Source organism: Grus americana, chromosome 4 (assembly GCF_028858705.1).
Source record: "Grus americana isolate bGruAme1 chromosome 4, bGruAme1.mat, whole genome shotgun sequence".
NCBI classification, from domain to species: domain Eukaryota; kingdom Metazoa; phylum Chordata; class Aves; order Gruiformes; family Gruidae; genus Grus; species Grus americana.
This window is the reverse complement of record NC_072855.1, coordinates 16,702,140-16,725,144: the sequence shown is the minus strand read 5'-3', so window position 1 is coordinate 16,725,144 and position 23,005 is coordinate 16,702,140. Positions and strand designations below refer to the sequence as shown.

Here is a 23,005-nt window from a genome sequence, read left to right as displayed (position 1 = left end):
GTCTTAAGCTGTTATGTCACAGGATATGAAATGCTCTGTGAGGTATTTCAATGTATAAAGCAAGTTGGTGGAAACAGCTGCCCTGAGCAGTACATAATCTGTAGTATATATTTCTCCAAGTCCTTTAATGATAATTTTCTGTTAAGACTTACTGTTTTTACTTGCTGTTGGAGTTAAACTCTTCAGGACTGTTAGACAGACAAGCAGATGTTTTTTAAAGATGAGGCTTTAGTAGTATGTTGAGCTGGAGTTCAGCAAAAGCTTGTTGTATGCCTTGTTAAACTTTCTCTAGTTTCCTGATAACTTCTTTGATGTAAGATGGCAATGTGAATTTCAAATTACTCAAAACATATTTTAAGGCTTTCTCTTTGGTTTTATTTTGCAGAAGAAGCAGCTGAAGATTCGATTGCCATTAATATAGCACAAATGGAAAAACGTTTACTTCATGGCTTAATTCATAATGTCCTCCCGCATGTTGGCTCCTCAGTGAAGACATTAGTATTGGCCTACAGTTCTGCAGTATCTAGCAAAATGGTATGTAACTTGAAACTGGCATTTAATAATAACTGACTATGCAGCCTCTAATTAATAACTGATGTGCCTGAGTTTAAAACACTGGGATAGTGAAAATTCAAGAGCATGTTAATTCATACGTTGTCTCTTGACACTGTGTGCAGCCTTACTGGCTTGTGTCTGTACTGATTATTTTCCTTTCCTTTTCCAGGTTAGACAGATCTTGGAGCTTTGCCCCAACTTGGAATATTTGGATCTCACTCAAACTGATATTTCAGATTCTGCGTTTGAAAGGTTAGATAATTGTTGTTTCCTTTGAAAAAAAAAAAAAATTATAGTTTTTTGAGGGAGAAGAGCATTCAAATGTGTCTTAGTCCATTGCTGATAGAGACAAATAGAGAAATCACATTCAGGATTCACGCATAACTAAGAGCTAAACCAGAGTAACAAATCAATGAAATAGCAAGTGAAGCACATAACTTTGTAATGGCCATTAAAAATGCTCTGTCTTTGCTATTGGATATATATTGCCTATCAATGTGTAGCTATCCATAACAATAATTGTGTTTTGTTTGAGTTATTAACAACTTGAAATTTTCTGTAGATTTTGCGGAGTCAGTTATGGTAGTTCTTGGTCCAGTATAGCTGATAGTGTTAGAAATACAGCTATTTAAGACACTAATCAAATGGTGGCTAAAGCTCTAAGGCTTAGGTGTAGTAACTATGGATTCCTGAGTTTTACAGAAGCCTCCAGAAATGTCATTGATGGCAGTGGGGTGGTGCATGGATGCAGAGCCTGCACCAGTGGGTCTTACTGTAGTACCAAAACTCAGTGGCTATTTTGGTGTTCAACGCTTAGGTCATATAGTACTCTTGAGTTCTACGTTTTAACAACACAGAAGATTTTACCAGCATAGATGCTGGTAACAACACTCTGCAGCTTATGCACAAAGTTTTGAAATAAAAGCCTTATGGAATTTCTGTGGCTCAGAAATCAGTCTTTGTGAGCTTTTGTCAGTCTCTTGTGAAACTTACATTATCTGCTGCTCCTTATATATATATCTATATTTTCAATTTCAAAAAATGAGTTTGGCTTGTTGTGAATATAAGTAATCACTTATGGAAAGTAAATGAAAGTTAACATAAACTATGGATAGTTAAAGGTCGCTTAAGCTAATAATGTAACAATATTACTGTAGATCAAATTTCTATTTGAGTTGAAAAAGATAAGTCTGAAGGGGTGAGGTTTTTGTTAATACGAAAATCTCTGATTTCATTGCCATCTTCAATCCTAATCACTTTTATGGAATAATTAATACTGTATACAGAATGTGTTTCATGAATCCAGCAAGTCTCTCTGAAAGAAATGGGAAATGACAGAAGGATATATGATCTAAGTACACTGATATTTAATAGGTATAAACATCCAGGGTTGAGAAACTCAAATACTAGAAATCACAACTATTAAAATACTTTGAGCTGAATGTTACATCTCAGGTGTATTTTTTGGAGGGTGAAATTTGCTAGTTCAGTAAGTTTACTTTTTTTCAGCCTTCTGAGAAGTTAACTGTGATGTCTAGTAACTTAAATGGCTCTTGGTAACTGCATTGTGCACAACAGAAGTTGCTTTTTGAAATCATTGTTACATATGTATCTGGTGTTTGCAGTCTGATCTATTTAAAAATTTGTTCAGTGTATGGCAAATTTGAACTTCCAAGTCTCAGTAAATAGAAAAAATACAGGTTGTTACTGATTGATTCATTTCACATTTCTTTAGATGTAATTTTTCTAGGCATATATACAGCACTTGGAGTATCAAATCTAACCTGTCTGGGGTATTTTCTTTAAATATTCTGTGAATTAATATAAGTATTTTACTTATGAAATGTTCTTTTTTTATATTTAGCCTTAATACCTGTTTCTGACAAAACCTAAAAACTAAAAAAAACCCAACCAAACAACAAACCCCAAAACACCACCCCCCCCCAAAAAAAAAAAACCCAAACCAACCACACACACACACCCCCTTGACCCCTAGAATAACCCCAGAATAACTACTTTTTTCTCTGATTTCAGTTGGTCTTCAGTTGGTTGTTGTCAAAATCTACGCCACCTTGATCTATCTGGATGTGAAAAAATCACAGATGTGGCTATAGAGAGGATTTCCAGAGCACTGGGTATCATATCAACTCACCATAACAGAGGTATTCTGAAAAGCTGCAGAAACAGGAATGCTAAGACTTTGTGGAAAAACAGAGAGATTACTCTGCAGTCCAACAAGAAGTATAATTGTTTGCATGAAATCAACAATGAAAACTTCACTGAGGGAGGAGATAGTAAGCAGCATTGGACTAAACCTGATGGCTCAAAAGACTTCAATTCTGCATATGTGTGGATGCTAGATGCAGATGATTTAGCTGACATTGAAGATGCTGCAGAGTGGAGACACAGAAATGTTGAAGGATTTTGTCTTATGGAACCAACATCCCATATTAGTTGTTCTGCATCTTGCTACGGTAGAGACATTTATGGATTAAGGACTAGAGGGTGGCAGCAGCACTGTGCTTCTACTGACTTAATTTACTGCGGTCACTCATTTTGTTGTGCTGGGACAGCACTAAGAACTATTCGAGCACTTCCAGAGTCCTCTGCACTGTGTAAAAAACCAAGGACTAAGCAGTCAGAGAAAAAAGACTCTGCATACTCTGGGAGTGAAAAAACAGATGAAGAGACTGCACGAGTTCTTCAGTTTCTCAGTCTGTCTGGATGTTACCAGATCACAGACCGTGCTCTCAGGTGAGGAGATATTTTTGAGCTATTTTGCTGCAGTACGTCTTTTCTAATTTTATTTGTTGGGTCATTCTGGGGTGAATGCCTAGATTTAGTAGAAGAAGTTGTCTTTGAATCTTAGAATATTTATAGTTGCAGACTTGAAAACTCTCTAGCTTTTCCTTTGGGGATGTAAAAAAAAAAATCTTTTAGACATATCCTCTGAAGTAAAGTATTTTTGTGAATTTGTTGTTCTAGGCAGTATTAATGCTTTTAGATTTAATCTTTAGTGATTTCTTGTTAGGAAATTGCATTGATTCACTGTTGGGGTTTTTTATTTATTATGCCTGTCAGTATGCTTGAAACTTAATAAAACTGGAGTAACATCTCACTTAACCTGTCTGGATAATGACATAATTTACGGACAAGCTGGATTGATGGGTCGAGGCCAACTGTATGAAGTTCAACAGTGCTGGGTCCTGCACTTGGGTCACAACAGCCCCATGCAACGCTACAGGCTCGGGGAAGACTGGCTGGAAAGCTGCCTGATGGAAAAGGACCTGGGGGTGCTGGTTGACAGTTGGCTGGATATGAGCCAGCAGTGTGCCCAGGTGGCCAAGAAGGCCAACAGCATCCTGGCTTGTATCAGAAATAGAAATCAGAAGGCCAGCAGGACTAGGGAAGTGATCGTCCCCTGTACTCAGCACTGGTGAGGCAGCGCCTCAAGTACTGTGTTCAGTTTTGGGCCACTCACTACAAAAAGACATTGAGGTGCTGGAGCGTGTCCAAAGAAGGGCAACGAAGCTGGTGAAGGGTCTAGAGCACAAGTCTGATGAGGAGTGGCTGAGGGAACTGGGGTTGTTTACCCTGGAGAAAAGGAGGCTGAGGGGAGACCTTCTCACTCTCTACAACTACCTGAAAGGAGGTTGTAGCCAGGTGGGGGTTGATCTCTTTTCCCAAGTAACAAGTGAAAGGATGAAGGGAAATGGCCTCACGTTGTGTCAGGGGAGGTTTAGATTGAGTATTAGGAAAGATTTCTTCACTGAAAGGGTTATCAAGCACTGGAACAGGCTGCCCAGGGAAGTGGTTGAGTCATCATGCCTGGAGGTATTTAAAACATGCATAGTTGTGATGCTTAGGGACATGGTTTAGTGGTGGACTTGGCAGTGCTAGGTTAACAGTTGTACTTGATGATCTTAAAGGTATTTTCCAACCTAAATGATTCTATGATAATTTTGTATGTGCAGAATATCATGTTAAATATGACTTCATATAACAATTAAAGGAAGAAGAAAAAATAGTTGAACATTGAGATGGCTTCAAGAATTGGAAAATTTCCTGTGTGTGGTAATATTTGCCATTGATATTGTGTATTGTGTCAGAAAAAAGTTATTGCTTCATAATAAAAATGGGATAAGGCTGAAGTACTTGAGCCACCTGCTCAGGTATGCTGCAGCACTTAAGGCCAGTTAAAGCTTCTTGGAGTGGGAAGACTTCATGCCTACCTGTACTGTATGCTATAGGCAGCTGAGAAATAGTGTGAGGTGCTGCTGGCATTAATTTGTCTCTCTGACTTCATCCCCTTTGATGTTCAGAAGTATAAATGTCTCCTGTAGTGTTTTTTCATTACACTCTTTCACTCACCAGTGCTAGTCTTGCTCAGAGTAAGATTCGGATAGCTGTGCTTTCTGTTTGAGATTGTTGCTGTTCAAGTGGCAGAGTGAACTGGTACTGCTAAGTTTTGTTTGGTGCTGATGATGTCATGCTGTGTGTGGTTTGCGTGTTATTGGTCTGTTTTTTCATAACTTGATAATCTAGGACCAAAGGGAGATTTGATCATTGAGTCACGGGAAGGGTTTAGTTGTGGTGCCAGTCTCCCATTGGTACTTTTTGGATAAAAGTATTTAAGAGCTGAGAGTGTGCTGCAAACAGGTGCTTCTTGCACTCACCAGAATGGTTTGAGTCCCTGAGGAGAGAATGAAACCTCCTAACAGAAACACTTGGCAGTCCATTTCATAGAAGAGTTGTTAACTGATAGCTGCTTTTGTGGTCAACAGTTCTACTTCTGCCTGCTGACAAGAGAAAGTTGTACAGTGATGCTCAGAAGGCATTTTCAGTTTTATGTTCTGGCTTGGATCTGTAGCTTGGTAATTCAAGGTCGGTGAGTGTGTTTGTGATTGAACTTGGGCTGGCTGCCCTGAGAGCTCACGGAGGAGCAAGCAGCCTGACATGGAGTGATTGCTCAGGTGTGATATATCCATGAGGCTTTTGGAGCAACAGCCAAGCTCTCTTGGGCTTAGAGGAAAAATGGGGAATTCAGCTTGAATAATAAGGTGATGTGTTGGCAGAGAGAGGCTGTGCTGTCAGCCCTAGGAAAATACAAATTTGGATTCCAAAATAATTTAAAAAATGAAAAAGATGGTGAAACTTTCAGAACTGTAATGCACCACACTTGGGAATGTCACATTTTCAAGGTGGGGTGAGGAATATACATCACCTTGGAAGAGTTGCCAAAGTCAGTGGTGTTTTGGAGAAGAATGTCTTGTTACTTCTTTGAAATACTTGGTCATATCTGGAGTCATTCAAAATGATTTACCATTTAAGCCTGTTAGAAGGAATTGTTAGTTTCTGTCGAAATCCACTTATTTTTCAGGTCTGTTAGGTGGCTTCAGGGGTGACCCCCTTTATTAGGGTATGAAACTGCCAGATTTAAAACTGCATGGTTTATTAGAGGTGTGGGCTGTTTTTGTTAAGTCTGACTTAGTGACGTAGTGGAGTACTTGTCAGTCTAGTTCTGTGCAGGCTCTTTAACACCTCTCTTCTGTCTGTTAACAGGGCATTGACTCTGGGAGGAGGACTGCCACGTTTGGAACACCTTAACCTCTCGGGTTGTCTCACTGTAACTGGTGCAGGCCTGCAGGATTTAGTTTCTGCGTGCCCTTCTCTAAACGATGAACACTTTTACTACTGTGACAACATTAATGGTAATGTCTTTTTATGAAGGTGTGATGCTTTTCTGGGGAGTTATGTTTGCTTTAAGGGCTCTTTAAAACAAAACAAAAAGAACCCACATTTTTTTTTGGCTGTATAGCACTGAGTTTCACAGATTAATTATGAAGTGATAACTGTTAAGTCAGTCTTTCCTCATTTGTTGTTCTGGGTATTTTTGCTTGATGCTAGTACTGTTCTGTATTACCTAGGAAAGCATTTTAGTCCATGTATCTCATAATTGAGTTTAGCATAAATAATAGGGACTAGAAAGTAAGTCTTCATACAACTAATATACACTTGCCCTCTTCGTATCTTCCTGTAAACCACGTTTTCTTTATGGTCATAACTTTAGAGGCTTCATTAGATTGGTACCATAGCCATGATCTTTAAGAAAGGAATGACGTGTTTTGCCATGCTAACCTCCCATCTTGCAGTAGTTTTGGTATAGGATATTTTTGATTCTACTGTCATGTGTCCTTATGGAAAATGTAATTTAGTTTTCTTGGTTTTACTTGAGTTAGTACCTTGGGGGATGGATCTAAGCTAGGGAAGGATCTGGATGAATGCATAAAGTATATTTATGGTGCAAGTCTTTTCAGTGTTTACCATGCTGGAATTCAGGCTATTATGTTAGGTCCAGTAAGCATTCATAGCATTAAAGATGGGAACCATGGTGGGACTTGTATTCCATGTGTGAATTTGAAACAGGTAAGTGCAACAGAAAGGAAGGGAAAAGGAGGATAACAACTGAGTTCACAGGATTATAAGAGCTAATTGTCTGTAAAACAAAATTATATTCCCTGGTAGTTCATGGTGCTCAGCGCGGTAATTTGCATCTATATTGAGATGCAGCCACAGCAGGGGTACAGGATGCCAGAGCTTTGATACTGCAAGTAAATCTGTACTGACACTTGGGTATTCAGTCCACTGAAATTGATAGAAGATGATGCACTTGGAATGGATCCTAATATTAGAAGTAAAAGTATTAAATCATGTTTTGCTTCCATAACTTTTGCACTTTATACACTTTTTTGACACTGCTGGGTTTTTTCAAAAAACTTGCTCTTTGTTACTTCCTTCCATTCCATCCAGACTACAACTTTTAAAAAATCTAACACTTCAACCTGAAAATTTTAAAGTTCCTTTTTTAGTCCTTCACTGACTTTCCTTCCTGCATTGTGTTGAGTTTAAAGATGTCTTCAAAGACCAGTTAAGCCTTTTTTCCTTTTGCATCTGATTCCTTGCTATTTTTCTTCTGTTTTCACTTCTGTCAGTAATACCAGACTTGTGGTTTGTCTTCAGATATTTCTGTTTCTCTTCTTGTCCCTAAAATACACTGTGTCATCTTAGTATTAGTTTACAAAGCCCGAATCTCTTGTGCAAGTCCACCACTTTAAATATAAATAATTTCTTGAGGATATTATGGAACAGCCAAGCTTTAAACAGAATACTTTTTGGAATTATTCTGCAAAGATGTCCTGATCTTCTTCCTGTTTCTTTCTTTCCTTTTACTGCCTGCTGGAAGCTGTGAGCCTATGAGCTCTGCTTGGTTCTGTAAAGCATCATGCGTGCCTTTGGATGAACAATTACTCCTGTAGAGAGAGAGTGCAACAGGAGAGTGAGGCTGTAATGGTCTGACTTCTCACATCTATTGAGAAATAGTAGGAACTCAGAAGTTTGTGGCTGTTTTCTTTAAGAAGGAAATCAATAAAAACTTACAGGGGTGTCCTAGTAAAATTCTGAATGGGAAATTACCTTTTATAACTGCAGCCCCTGAAGTTTTATCTGGATGCTTTTCTTTGTATTTTCACTCAAACTTCTTTGCAATAGGGCTATTCAGTGTGAAACTAATGTCATATTCCACTGTGTGGGCAGCAGGATTTCTGTGACAGCTTGAACTATTTCTGTATTGTTTGGTATTTGTAAAGTAACTGTAAGGAAAGCAAGAGCTGTTTCATTTAAATCAATGTGTCTGAAGCTGTTTATGTTTGTTTGCACATACATAGATTGTATTAACTGCTGCACAAAGATTACTGGTCTGTACACATGTAGAGAATAATTTCATAATTTTGTTTGCCCACCAGCTTATCAGGGATTATTTTCGGGGAAGGAGATATGTTCTGAGATCATGTTGGAAAACCCATCGGTCTTGCAGAACAAAAAATGGAGCCAACAGCATGGAATTTAGTCATCTTTGAATAATAAAGATACCACTTTGTCGTCTGTTGACACAAGGGCTCTACTTTCACCTACAGCATATTTTCAGATTTTTTTCTTCTGTAAACACTGAGCCTAACAGGGGCCCTTACAGCTTCATTGAATTTTCTTTGTGAAGAGCTTGCTGGACTTGTTTGGCATTTTTGCAGTTTTCAGATTTTCATTGCAAGTGCTGGTCTAACAATAGCTGCTCTGCCGTTGTAGTAGACTAAAACTAAAAAGGTAGGGTGGCTACAGTTGGTTAGACTCACTTGGGTCTGAGTCACAGACTGCTGTTGCACAGCAGTAATATGATGCAGTCTTTATGAGCAGAGACCACGAATTTGCACACACTTCCAAATTTATTTTCTGTTTGTTTACTGTTAGTATGACTTCAGTTCTTGGTTTGTATGCTAGTGTTTAGGATCTCTACCTATGTTTTGCTCAACACTGGAGACTTGGAGTTAGATAACCCACAGCTGCAACTGAAAACAAATCTGTTAGTATACACCCTTTCTAATTGCTCATTTTGTTTAATATCTAAACCACATTTGATTGTAAATCGCACTGAACTCAGTAAAAAGAGTTTAATGTTTGAGTTACCTCTTGCCACTTAGAAGTTTGTTATTTCCCCATGGGCTGTTTTGTCCAGCTGCGTTCGATCTTTCCTTACGCAGTTTTAAAGCCTGGTGTTCTGTCAGCTTCAAGATTAGAAAAATGAGGCACTCTGATTTCTGCAGCAGTAGCTGTTTGCAGCTTTTAAGTATGATTCAGTTTCTAGAGTTTTTTAATTATGTAGTCCTCAGGTGCTATAATTAAAGAAATAGGGTATTAATGAAATAAAGTTGTGGTTATTCTGATGATTCAGTATTTTCTTCTGGCATTTAGAAATTCATTGGTCATAGTTTGATCCGTCTTCCAGCAATGGAGCCAAGACTGCAATTTCTGTTAAGATTTATGGACTCCTGCAGATTTCTATGGGAATGCATTGTTAGACTTCAAGAGTTTGGTCTCTAAGTTCTACAGATAACCAAGGTGCTCTCATAAAGGTCTGTAAGTGTAACTTTACTAAAGGCTGATAGAGAGTAGCACTTTGGCAACTCAGACTGAAATTTAATATTGCCTTTATATATTTTTTTTAAAAAAAGCTAATGCTTAATTTGATCACTTTTTTGGTAATTCCCCTGTAATATATTACTTTTGCTACATTTGCCATCAAGTACAGTATGCAGTGTTGATGATGAAGCCTCTCGCTTGTGATGGCTGTGAAAAAGAACTGTCTTTCCTTCCCTGCTCTGTTCCTCCCAGCTCATTCTTACTGCCTTCCTGTGGCCAGCATTGTCTTTCTGTGGCGACTTGGTAAACTCAGTCAAGAACTGGGGTAGCTGAAAGCCTTTATCTTTTTTCTTTTTTTTTCTTATTTCTTCCTAGATGGGTCAGGGATCCATCTTGCTGTAGACTGTATCAATGTTCTAGCTCTTGCCTGTGGCAGCAGAAAGGAGTGGCTAAAGGGATGTGGTGGTGGCAGCCAGTTGTCCTGGCTGGGAGTGTCTCTTTCACCATCATTTGGGTTGTCATGTATCGGTGAAATGGCTAACTTTCTAGGAAATTTTGTAATCTTTGTTTCACTAGTACGTGTAACAAAATGGAGTAATCAAATAGCTATGCTCCTTTCTTACATTGCAAGATGTGTTTATATGCACTTTATTGAAAACAGAAAGCTGTTCATCATGAGTAAGCAGACCTCTATTCTGGGTCACCTGAAGCATCAGAGTAGTCAGACGTGCATGTAAAAACCATTACAATAATCCAGTTTAGAAGTAACTAAACCAGTAACGTAGACTGTGGCAGGTTAGATGAGAATCTGATTAACTCTGCTTTCCCAGGTTAACTGTCCCAAAACACACTTCACCATTAGCACTTGTTAGGTCTTCACAGTCAGTAGAAAGAGAGTGACCCTTCTGAAAGTGATTCAGCCTCGCTGTAAGATCTGAAATTACCATCTTGCTCACTGGGCAATATAAAAGGAACAATATATGCAGTTAGCATATTGCTTAACCTGGTGCATCAGTGAGGTGAGATGAATTGGAGACCTTGTATATAGAGTCCAAAGAAAACAGGAGAGAGTGGTTTTTGGCAAGATCAAAGAGGCCATTTAAATTTAAACACAGATAGTTTGAAAACAAAGTCCATTCCAAAAGAGGTCACTAGCAGAGTGGGGAAATCAGAGATTAGGAAGCCAAAGAGGTGTAGCCAAAAGTCAGGTGTAGTAAATAAAGCTAGAGAAACAAAACCAGTTGATCTGGCTATCAAAAGCAAAGGCATTTGAATTTCACTATCTGTATTAAATGTAAAAAGAACAAGCTAAGGAGGGCTGGGGCATTTATAGAGGAGATAAATGACCTGTGATGGAGGAGATCAATTGACGTGTCAAAACATAAATGAAATGAGTCATAACTAAATAGCCTGACTGTTAAAACAACCATTAATGACACTACCTTGTTGTAATAAGAGCATAAAATACCCTGCAAATTATGGGAATTGTCTGTACGTGCAAAGAAAGAATACAGGGTGGGAGATTTCAAGAGATGAGGTTTGAACCCTGAATATTTCATTTCATCAGAGTTCTTTATCAGAGCCTATAGAGGAAAGTTAGTGATGGTATGAGGATTAGACATGGGACAAGAAATGTAGCATAGGAAGAAGGGTGAATTTTCACTGTGATGTTGTTCATGTCACTTGTAATTCAGTGCCTAATAATTTAGGAAATGAACCTATAAACTTTTCAGATGATGCAGTTTACTTAGAAGTTTCTAAGTTTTTGAGATTAAGTTGCTGTAAGACTGGTGTAAATTTAAAAACTGAAAGCTAGTTAAAAGGATAGGAAGAAAGGGCAGGGCTGAATGGCCACTGTTCAGGATGGACGGGAATCTGAGGTGACATCTCTTCCTCCTACCTGTCATCCCGTTCCCCACCCCCCCCCCCAAGAGTTCTGTGCCGCGTTCAGTCTTACTCAGCATCTCCTTTGCTGTTGTGGTGTAAGAAACATGCACGGTAATTTCCAAGTTTCTGAGTGGTACTCAGCTGCCTGAAGTCACAGTAGTGGTGCTGAAGATTCCAGAAGGAGTTCTTATGTGCTTCAGCATAGCTGTATGTATGCTTATATGTCCGGGTGGTTGGGAATAATCAAACTGTGATTGCATGAAACTGAATTTGGAGCTGGCAGTTGCAGCGTGGAGACAATGATTTCAGAGAGCTGTTGGTGCTAATTCTGAGATCTTTCCTGTTTGCAGCAGCAGCCAAAAAGCCACCAATGTTATGCATCGTAAGGGTGTTGAGAACAAGAGAGAGGGTGTTGCTGCATGGTCCTGGAAGCCTTGGGGCACTCGCATTTGGAGTACTGCATGCGGTTTTGGTCTCTCCATCTTGAGGAGTGTATGTAATGGAGTTACAGAAGATACAGAAGAGGCCTACTAAAGAGATAGGGAACTGAGCAGCTGTCCTGCAAGGAGACACTCAGAAGGATGGAATGTTTCAATATGGGAATGAGAAGGCAGGAAGGGGGATGACTGTTTACAGAACTGGGAAGGCAGTAGATGAGGTGAATGTGCACCAGTAACTCTCCAAATTCTGCAGTATTAGAGCTCGGCCACAGTAGGTGAAATGGGTAGGCGATTGATTTAAAGCAGATGCAGAATGTAGTGTACTTCTGGAACTTGGTCCCATGGGGAATTGTGGAAGCAGTTAATATCAGCAGGTTTAGAAAGAGGGTAAACAAATGCATGTACAACTGAACCATAAACAAATACTAAAGGGAAGGGACTTTAATGTTCCTACTACAACAGTTAGGGATGCTGGGGAGATACAAAAGGGATGCACAAGAGGCCTCTATGATCTCCCTAGGTAACGCTTGCTGTTGCCAGTGATGAAGATGGGTTTAAATGGACCATTGGCCAGACCTCGAAGGGCAGTTTTTATGCTCCAGTTATGAGCATGAGGAACAACATTCTTAAAATGAGCAATAAAAGGATGGAAAACAATATTGAAGTATACAGAGTATTCCCTTCCTTGGGATGTTGTGGTTCTGTACACTTTGTCAACAAACATTTTACTAGAAATGTGACAGTTGCTTCAAAATTACTGATGCGCTGCTTAGCTGTGGCAATGATGAGGAAGGTCAGCTACGCCTTGGAAAATGCTGCTGCACAGAACATGCTCTGCTAAACCAGCTGTTCAGAAGCACCGAGTCTCCTTTTTAAAGGACTTACGAAGAAGCTTTCAAACTCTAGCTCGTAAGTGACTTGGAGGATCAAAATTTAGTTCAAGTGAATAAAAAAGACTTGAAAAGGAAAATGAGCTTGACAAATGAAGTTTACTATTTTGTATACCATTGTCCTTCATTATAGCTCCAGGTTTGTTTTATTCAGTGTCATGTGTGTTAACTTAATTACCTTTTAGAATATTGCTCATCGGTGTGTGGCATGAAGCAGAAAGTTGATTTCCAGACACCACGTTCTTTGAAATTAATTGAATTACGACTTTAAGTTACTGTTAAAGGGGAAAAAAAGCAAGCCAGACATAGCATGGTGCCCTAGTTCATTACATTATTTTGCTAGTCCTTTCTAAATGTATTAAAAACACCTTAAACGTTCTTTGATTTGTCTCAAATACAAAGGGAGGAAATTTTAGGGTGTCTTGGTTAGGCCTTTAACAGCTTGTTTTAGTTAACTCAGCAACCCACTTCCAATTTATGTTGGGTGTCAGAGGTCAGCCAACTGGACTGTAAATTTTTGTATCTCTAAAGCAGGCATGTGGCTGCAGGAGCTGAAATCCTGTACTAATAAATTTAATAGTTTCTTATCTCATGATCAGTTTAACATTTCAAATTAAAGGGATAACAGTAAGTGAAGGTAAGTGGAGGTGGGTAGAATTACAATGCTGGTTTATACTGTCTGTGTTCGCAACTTTTTGTTTCTTTTTTGAATGGCTGGTTTTTATTAGCTTTATGGCTTCTGATAATTGCAGTGATACTAAAGGTGACTTTAGTTTTTGAATTTCCAGTCAGAGTACATGAATCTAGCCAACCATGAAGTGTTCATGGAGAAAAAACCTTCCAGACTAAAAAAACTGTTTCTGTTATAGTAGAAATAGTTTTGGAGGTTATGGTTTATCTGCTAATGCCCTGAAGTCATCATCTGAATTTGAAAAATGGGAGTTAAGTATGCATTGTGAAAATACACCTCAATTCTGACAGCTAGCTGTGAGAGTTTGCCTAACCTTACTCATTTAGTGTTGCTCATTGTACATCTGTGTCATTTTCAATGTGCTAGCTTCGTGGGACTAAGCTATCAGAGCAAAAATCTCTTAAAAAACGATTGTTCCAGTTGAGGTTTTTATACTGTGATAGTACTGGCTGTGTTTCAAGTTTCAGAGTGCTGAATGAAGTTTAGTGTATTAAAAAGAAGAAAAAGGAGACATTTTCTGAGTTATCAGGTTACGAGAACTCTGAATCTAAATAAATGGCCTTTTCTTCTTTTCACATTTGTTCTGTTTTTGTGCAGGTCCTCATGCTGAAACCGCCAGTGGATGCCAGAATTTGCAGTGTGGTTTTCGGGCCTGCTGCCGCTCTGGCGAATGACCGCTGACTTCTGATCTTTCAGTCTACTTCATTTAGCTGAGCAGGCTTCCTTTCATGCACTTTACTTACAGTTCGCATCTTGTGTTAACAATCCTTGGAGTGAGATTTGTTTATACTAGCCTGACCCTGCCCACAACTTCAAAATCTTAATTATGAGTGTACTGTACAGTGTTGTAACAATCTCACAAAATCTCATTTGGTTGGAAGGGTGTTGGGTTTTGTTTTACTTAATTTGGGGAAGATGGGAAAACATTCAGATTTTTTTTTAATGCCACTTTCTTCCAAGTTTGGCACTTAAATATACTTTACTGGATTATTTTGTGTTAAGTGAATGTTTTTGGTTTTTTTTTTATTTTGGATCCGTAAGTACAATATAAAGCTCTGCAGAGAATTTGAAATGTATTGTTTGCATCTGGGTAACAATTATACATCTTTAGGAGCCTTGTTTCTCCCCCTTTCCTCTCATCCTGAAGTAGTTCTTTATATTGCAAAACTAGGGAAATTCCCACCTTCCTTTTGCATTTGGTTTTGTATTTGAGCTTGAAAGACATACTCAAATAAAACATTCCCACCAACAAAAAATTTATGTAGTAGTTGAATACATGTGCTTTTAAGGTGTAATACCCAGGCGTACCATGCCAGTAGGCTGCAGAGGTGGGTGGGTGTTGTGGTGGCTGCAGAGCTGTGAACTTTGTGATCTACATGGGGGGGTGTTTTGTTTGTTTTTTCCTTCCCACAACTGTGTTAAGATGCATTTTTGAAAGAGCTTCAAGGGATGTCAATTTTCATTCCTAAGAAATCCATGGAATCAACAATACATCTTCCTCATTGCTCTGATTTTTGAAAAGACCCCTCATTGAACAGTACAGACTGGCAGGGAGGTGGACAATCCATTGCTGGGCTGAGGGAAACCTGTGCTAGGAAGTGACAAGTAACGTACGAGTTGTGTGTGGGGCGGCATGGGGAAGAGCCCACTGCAAAAGGGAGTGTGTGTTGCACCCCCTGTCAAGCTGCAAATGTCAGTGGCCACCAGCTTGTGTGACTGGCATAGCTGCAGGTTGGCGTTCTCTCGGGCAGAGGAGGGGTATGTTGCAGAATTTGTAGAAGGTAGAGGGGGTTTTCCCCCCCCCCCCCATCCTGCCGAATTTGAAGGCTGGCAGTATGTCAAACTTCCAATTTTTACCTGTTTTAACTGGATAAATTCTTGTGACTAGTATTTATTTAGGACAGTGGTCCTGGTGGCATATGTAGCTTTCAAGATTCTTTGTGTTTGGGAAGTCAGCTTACAGGCATAGCTGGAGATCACAATAAACTGCAAGTTTTGAAACCATCTTGCTCCCACTAATAGTGAAGAGTGGTAAGGTAAGGAAAATCCCAGTGAACCTGGAGTTGATGTGGAGTTAGCTGTTCATGGTTAGCAGCTGATTGTGGGCTAGAGGCAGAGTGGACAGTGCTCAGAACCTACAGAGGAAGTATAAAAGGCTACTGTTGCTCCAGCTACTGTTGTTTCAAGTAAGCTGCATTAAATTTACTTTGCCGAGAGGTTAGAGTAGGTATGCGGCCATTTGTGCAACGCTGACTGAGGCAAGATGAGAGCAATGAGGTACATAGTGGGCTTGCATCTGTCTGTGTTCCAGAACTGTTTCTGAGGCTGGGAAGGTGCAGCCAGAGGTCCTTCTCCTTGCTGCGACGTGGTGGTTTCTGGGCAGAGTGGTAGAGATGCTGCTGAGGGCTGGATCAGCTGCAGAAAACTCTGTTCACTTACATCAGGTTTCTTCTTCACCTCTGAAGGGGAATTGGACTAAACTTGGGACATGTCATCAGTGTTCAGACAATGTAGCTGCTCCTTTCTGCTGGAGGTTTACAGAGGGAACCTGTGGCAACCACAGGCTCTAAACCAAAGATTTTGTCTCTAGTATTTATGAGATGGACTGAGTCTAGTTTAGAATTAAGCTCAGGAACAATCTTTGATATGTTCTGGTGAACACCCTTCCTAAGCTCAACCCACCATCATTTTCAGTTGGAAGAGTTTAATTAGTAAGGTAGCTGCAGGAAAAGTGTATGTATTTATATTGGCATTAACAGTTAACACCACTAGTTACATACTAATAAGCAAATCTGATCTTTAGTAAACTATTGTTTTGATAATCTTTCATGAGGGTAACTTGCAGATAAGGATTTCATAAAATAATTTGATTAAATTACTTTGGAGTATAAAATAAATGAGCTTTCACTTAAGTTTTTTGTATAAATATTTATTAAATATTTTGTCTTCAACTTTTAAAGAAAATGTCATTTTACACCTCTAAATGGTGCTGGCATTATTCAGACACTAAGTATGAAGTAGCAGGCTTTTAAAAACTGAAGTATGGCCTTCTTGGATGGCTCTTTGGTGCATTAAACTTAGTCATGAGTGAATAGTTCTGGTCTTCATTCAGGAACTTGGGTACTGGAAAGCTGTAACTATTTGTATGGTGACTGAATGACAGTGTCTTTGAAGAGGAAGAAGGTCTGCAGATAAACCATAGCTAAAGCCAGAGTCTTCAAGGCATGATTCCAGGAACCAAGTTTCACCTGAAAAGGTGGCCAAACTCTATCCTCTTACTCTGCACTGTCACTAGATGTAGGCATGTGTAATGCTTTTGAGTGTGATGTCCCACAAGGAGCAGTAAAATACTGTATAAAAAAATCACCTATTAGTACTGGAATTTTAAGATGTCAGTCTCCTCCTTAGTGGTAATAAGTAGTATCTTCAGTGGTTGTAGGGTGAATAAAGCTCATGTTTGCAGCTACTAAAAATCAGGTTCTCGCTCTGTTTTTAAAATACTTGGGATAGCTCAGATCAGCAGTGTGAGAAATCTGTTCTATTCGGTGAGAAATTTATTTACCTCTACATAAGCAAATTTCTTGAGGTATTCTGACTGGTCTGTACTACCTATTTCGAACAAGTGAGGCAACATAAATCCATACAGAGAGAACATTTTGGGGATAAGCATGAATATACACAGCTAGAGCAAATTCAACATTGGAAACATCAATGGTATGAACTCCTGTGCTGTGTACAGCTTCTATTAAAGGTCTGATTTCAGAAAATGGCATATGAATAGGAAATCCAGAGACCTGGGAGAAAGAAGAAAAAAACATGTAAGGTAAGCATAAGAGGTAAAAGCACCTAAATAAATACATAGTTTTAAAAATCTGAGTACTATTTATGTAAATTTATCTTTTCTATTGCTGGCCTGAGGACATGCAATAAAAAAGCCTATTTTGTTTTTTAATGCCACCTCCCTATTTCACATACTTCAGACAAGCTTCTACTATTTTTCCTTTTCAGTCTGGGTTAAGTTCAAAATGAAGATGTTTAGAAATCCACCAGAATAAAGTTACATTATTGAACACCTACACATAACTTTGCTGGTTTTCTGCCTCTTAACTGGCTTTAATTTGTTGTGTTCTATCTACACTGGCTGGGGATGGGTAGTTGGCAAACACCGTCTGCCCATAATACACTTTGGGGCCAACAGGAACTGAAACCTCAACTTGTTTTGAAAATGGCCAGCACTGTGTACAGTATGGTTCCCATGGTCTTTTATGTGAAGAGCAGGACCCAACCTTCAGAACAGTCTGGGGGAAGAATGCATGGGTGTACCAGTGGCTGTAGTCAATACTTCAGTAAATTTTCTCCCATCTTTAAAGAGAAAGAGTAGAAAACAAGTAAAGCATGTTGTGGGGACTCCTGCACCTGTAAGCAGACTCTGTGTAGCACTACTCAGCACTAGTGCCAGGTCCTTACTGACAAGACTTGAGAGCCAATGCACCGATCGAATCGAGCGCTACAAGACTGCGCTTGTATTGGGTAGTAGAGGCAGTGACACTCATGGTACAGCAGTAATACAAGAACAATGCAGCCAATTTATCTTTACATTCGTCAGAAAGTTTTTATCTTCAACATCTAGAAATGAAATAAAATAGATCATTGCTCCTTGACTCTGTAAATATTACCTTGGTTTATCTTTGGTATAAAAGCTCTTGTGACTTTTGGTAGTAGAGGAAATAAACAGCCCAAGACACTTCTATGCTAGAGTAGCGATACTAAATCCTAAAGGCTTTAGATTCCTACTTCTATGCATGAGCCATACCCTGTAATCTCCTAGCTGTTTCTGCAGCTCTGCCTGATGGTCGTCTTCTACATCTTTGCCTTGGTTTTGTTCCAGCAGCGGCAGAAAGTTCCGTAGGGTAGAGGTACAGTATCTGTTCCAGCGAGTTAGATGCCGTGGTCTCCATTCCATAATCTTATCTTTTAATATTTTTTCAATCCTGCAATAAAATACACCTATTACTGCAATTCTAGTATTTATTTGATACCTGAACTCCTCTCCTGTGACATGCTTAGTACAGATTATGAGAACTACAACTGACCTCAGTTAAACTTACTGCTACCTAAAGCACAGAAAAGCAATGCCAACACAGCACGGTCTGTAACAGCCTGGGACCCCAGGGGTTTACAGCCCTTTTTAGTCCACACCCTCCTCCCCTCCCTCCACAGCATTTTGCTTATTAGCAAACTGTACAGCAGTGCCTGATCAGTTCTTTCTATCTGGCAATATCTATTAAAGAGAAAGAATTAAAAAGCTGCTGCTGCTTTTTTTTTTTTTTGTAGGCCATTTTCAATTCCTAGCACCCAAAGCACGTTTTGGGCTTGGCTTTTTTTTTTATTTTTTTTTTTTCCTACATACAAATACTTGGGATTGTAAGAAGATACTCCACCTCTAGCAATCAGCACTGAGAGCGTTTGTTTTGGAGGTAGACTTACCTGCCCTGTAGTTCCACTGCAGCAGCCTTGTCTGAATGCTGATAAACTAATTCTTCAGGCTAGTGATAAATAAAAAGTTTAAAGATTAAAAGTGCAATCCCTTCTATCTATACAGCAATGTAACTTCAGGAGTTACTGCCTTGATGGTACTCGTGTTCACAATTATGCTAAAGTAATCTATTATTTGGTAGAGACATAATAAAAGCAATAAGATGTTTGTGTGTAATGCTGTTTATTTTTTCTTTTCCCACAACTGCTTATACCTTTGATAAACTAGGAAAATTCCTGTTTGTTTACTAAGGTTGTGTGTATAGCTACTTTGGATAGGGTTGTGTTAAAGATTTGTCCCATTTCCTTCACTGTGGTCCTCAGACCTTACATAGTTAGAGGACAAAAGGTGTGCATTCATTCTGTACAAAACCAAACACTTTGCTGTATTTTTAAGGATTGCCTGGGACAATCTTTTTAAAACCCAATGCTATTACATAAATATACTTAACCACAGAAATCCAAAGAACTTAGCATAAAGAAACAGATGAAGTCTCTGATCTCTCAACCCCTCAAGTGAAGTTGGTGACAGATATGTTCATACCTGAATGCTGCGGAGACCAGGGAAGGGCAAGCTTCTTGAAAAGAAAGACTTCCAGAGTTTTGGTTTGCTGATATCAAAATTTATCCTTACTGGGGAATCATATTCTTGCATATTAAACCAAATCTACAAGAAAGCAAGTTTAACTTTCAGCATAAAATCACAGCTATGGCAATAGAATACTGTACAATCTTGACCTCCTCCAGCAATTACCAGTCTGCGTTCATATGAAACAAGGCAAGCTTGTTAGTCACAGCTGACATGCAACTTTGGCACATCAAAAGGGATGGTGCTGGTCTGTCATGTCTTGTGCTCCTGTGTATGGGTTGAGAATAGTGTGTGAACAGAGTTACTGTCTGCAGGCAGCAGCTCTTCCTGCTCAATTTTTATTTTTCTCCAGCATTTCCTTTTCAACACCACATCCGCTGTGCACCATGGCAGTTTTTACACTTTCAGAAACTTTCTGCCTTTGCTATCACTTCAGCATCACGTGGTGGTGGGTTACCATATACTCCAGAGTTTCATCTGCTGTCCTGAGCTGCGCTTCCACCCGTCTGGATTGCTACACAAAGCTGCTGAATTCTGATGCAATTCTTCCAACAGCCCAGTGCAGCTGTGATGCCTGGTGGCCTGCTGCACCCCAGCACCATTGCAATTTCAGGCTTATGATACAGAATAGAAGTAGATACTGCAGACACACATAGCTCCTATGTATGTTTTGTCATCAAGGGGAACCTGTGTCTTGCACTCCACTTCTTTATAGATGGTAAATTTGGTCTGTGTTTGAGTCTAGTCTGAAGCACACAAGCATTACGTGCTTCTTGTTCAACGCAACCTTTAAATAACTACTGCTAAGGCTGCAAAATGCACTGGCAATTAATATGTAAATGTACCAGCAATTAATATGTAACTGTTTGTAAACTGACAGTTCTGTGTAGGGCCTGTTTTTTTCCTGTTGGCTATGATGCAGTACTGCTCTGCTGGCAGCACACCTGCTCCGTTGCACATAGACTGGAATTAGTTGCCTTGAAAGACGTTGCGCTCTGTAGTTCAAGGTTAGCTGATGAGGCTGTCAGTGCTGAAGTCCTCAGTTGCTTCTTCCAGCAATCAACAATTAAATTACATTTTTCTTAACTGTAGATTTAGTATTACTTCAAAAAAGAAAAAAAAACCCAAACCAATTCAAGCACTCCCCAGAACACTTTCAATGAAAGACAGAACTGACACTTTTAAAATAAACATGCTTTAGAATATTAAATTCTCATCCAAAGCCTTCTGGAGTTTTATTCTAAACACAAGATTAAAAAGCAAAACAAAACTTACAGTGCATGACACTTCAAAGGCCCTCTCCAGGTATGTTTTCAATGCAGAAAATAAAAGCAAACATTTGCTATATTTTGGTGTGCAACAGAAGCATGACTCACTTAAAAAAACTGAGGAGCAAACTGCTAAACTCAACTTCCAGTTTTCATTCAAATAAATCATTGGGTTCTTTTTTTAAACTCACCTATGCTCTCAGTTTCAGACTTTCACACATCCCTCTACCCAGCTACCACGTCCCATTTCTGCCCCCAGAAGCTGTGCAGGTTGGCCTCCGGCCACGTCAGGGACCGCAGCTGGCAGGAACCTGCAGGGGTTTGTGTCCCTCCAGGCACAGGCTCAGCTCTGCCCTGTGCTGTCTGTGGCCTTTGCTTCACCTGCCCGGAGCTGCCCAGCTCTTACCACGGCTTCTCTCTCCTTTCCCCCACTGCTGCCTCTCAGAGGGTTTCCATCCACACAATGAATGGCATACTGTGAACAGGCAGTAGCGTTACTTGTATTTTATAGCAGATAAACAGGAAGACTTGACACCAAGCAAAAAATCAGTAGTTTTTGTGCCTTGTCATGCCAGCTCTATGTTCTGCACATAGGACCATTCAGGGCTGTGCCCGCCATTATGTACGCAACTCCAGTGACTCCTTCCAATATGCTTTATTTTTCATTGTTCAGTTATGTTTCACCTGCAAACTATTAGCTTTGCTGAATTACTACTCCTCAGCTAAGCAGTAGCAAACTGAACGTATTCTTAGGCCATCCAAGTTGGAAAACATGTAAGTAAAACCCAGTACCAAAAATTAAATGAATGGATGTCATGATCCACCTAAATGGCGATCAAAAAAGTCTTTCTTATTTTAAGTATTTAAAGTAGCTGAAAAACCTACCTAAGATTGAATAAAATCACTAACATGACAGCATAAATATAATTACATTGATGAACAAATGATGCATAAGGTCAAGAAAAATAACAAGTTATCAGCTCTTATGTGTATAGAAATGAGTACACTTACATTGTCACAGCTGATCAGACAATACACATTTTGTAAGGGGCAGAAAGTATCATACTGCCCATAAAAACATCCAGTACTGGGATTCCAAATTACATATCGACTTTGTTCCAAAGTTAATACATATGCAGTTGGTCCCTAAGAAGAAAAAGAAGTATGAGAAAGATGTTTTAAAACTGGCTACAAAGACAGTAGGGTTTGTATTGTTTGGAATATTAAATTGTTACTACTGAGATTATTAGTACTTTTGGGGGCAAACTGGTTGGAAGAATTTACAGATTTGTTAAAATTCGATCAACTAATGGGTACATAATAACGTGTTCTCTGTCTCCTACGTGGCAGAGAAATGTTAGATGTACACAGCCCTGAGCCATTCTTAAAATATAGATTCTGAAAGTTGTCTTGGTTCAGGTAGAAACTTATGCAAAATTCCATATACAGGAACGTTTAATGTGTGCCACTTCAACATCAGCACATCTGTCTTGGCTCCTGCCACAGCTCTCATCCACAGGCAATCTCCGAGCTGAAGGATGGCCCACACTTTGTGCCTCATCCATCAGCTTTCCCTCATACAGGCACATAAGGAGTTTCCCACCTATCTTTTTGTGTTCTTTATCAGGAATCCCTAAACTGCTCTTCTGTTTTCTTGTTATCATCTCCCACATTTTCAAGGTACCTTGAAATACCCGGAATAATCCCCCTCTGTACATGTATAAACTGAAGGCTTTATTAAGGACTACCATCTTCATCAGATTCGGAGTGGAAGGAATGTACCTGAGTACCTGTTCCTGCCACTGCCATATCTGAGAATGCGCTAAAGAAACTAGTCTTGACAGGGATTTTTACCAAAATTCTGTTCTGCGAAACTTTGACACGTGCTTGGTAATTTAAGATACTAATGGTGGAAATCTGCATTGTAAACAGTATTACCATCTCTGAAAAGAGCAGTATTGGTTACTTCGAAGTCTGAGTGCTTCCCCGAGAACAAATTCATCTCCTAAGGGGCAAAATAACCTAAATTTTGTAGTTCTTGGCCAGTCTAAGCCAGATTGCTGCCACAAGCAGGCTCAGAGCAATGGCAGGGCCCATAGCAGCCCAAGGCAAAGCAGACTGCAAACCTGCCCATATTACAGAAGGCAGATGAAGACTGGTCAAGCCCGAACAGATCTATC

At 39.5% G+C, this 23,005-nt stretch overlaps 2 protein-coding genes across 4 annotated transcripts in view; one reads left to right on the top strand and one right to left on the bottom strand.

Annotated features, from left to right (window-relative positions):
• The window catches only part of FBXL5 (F-box and leucine rich repeat protein 5), a 36,861-nt gene extending 22,172 nt beyond the window's left edge, over window positions 1-14,689 (top strand). The window contains exons 7-12 of one of the 3 annotated variants that reach the window (XR_008577102.1): window positions 386-534; window positions 725-807; window positions 2,590-3,309; window positions 6,118-6,266; window positions 11,763-12,761; window positions 14,031-14,128. Coding sequence is in view for 1 of the 3 variants with exons in the window: in XM_054825441.1 (XP_054681416.1) it covers window positions 386-534; window positions 725-807; window positions 2,590-3,309; window positions 6,118-6,266; window positions 14,031-14,107 (1,178 nt within the window). In the remaining 2 variants the exon portion in view is untranslated. Of the gene's footprint in view, window positions 1-385; window positions 535-724; window positions 808-2,589; window positions 3,310-6,117; window positions 6,267-11,762; window positions 12,882-14,030 lie in introns of all 3 variants that reach the window. The other 2 variants (XR_008577101.1, XM_054825441.1) reach the window with 2 other exon arrangements.
• Window positions 14,690-16,364: 1,675 nt separating this feature from the next.
• Window positions 16,365-23,005, bottom strand: part of CC2D2A (coiled-coil and C2 domain containing 2A) — a 63,767-nt gene continuing 57,126 nt past the window's right edge. Inside the window, 5 exon segments of the mRNA XM_054825440.1 lie at window positions 16,365-17,227; window positions 18,247-18,424; window positions 18,921-18,979; window positions 19,513-19,635; window positions 21,837-21,971. Of these exon segments, the coding sequence (XP_054681415.1) occupies window positions 17,039-17,227; window positions 18,247-18,424; window positions 18,921-18,979; window positions 19,513-19,635; window positions 21,837-21,971 (684 nt within the window). The 3' untranslated portion in view covers window positions 16,365-17,038.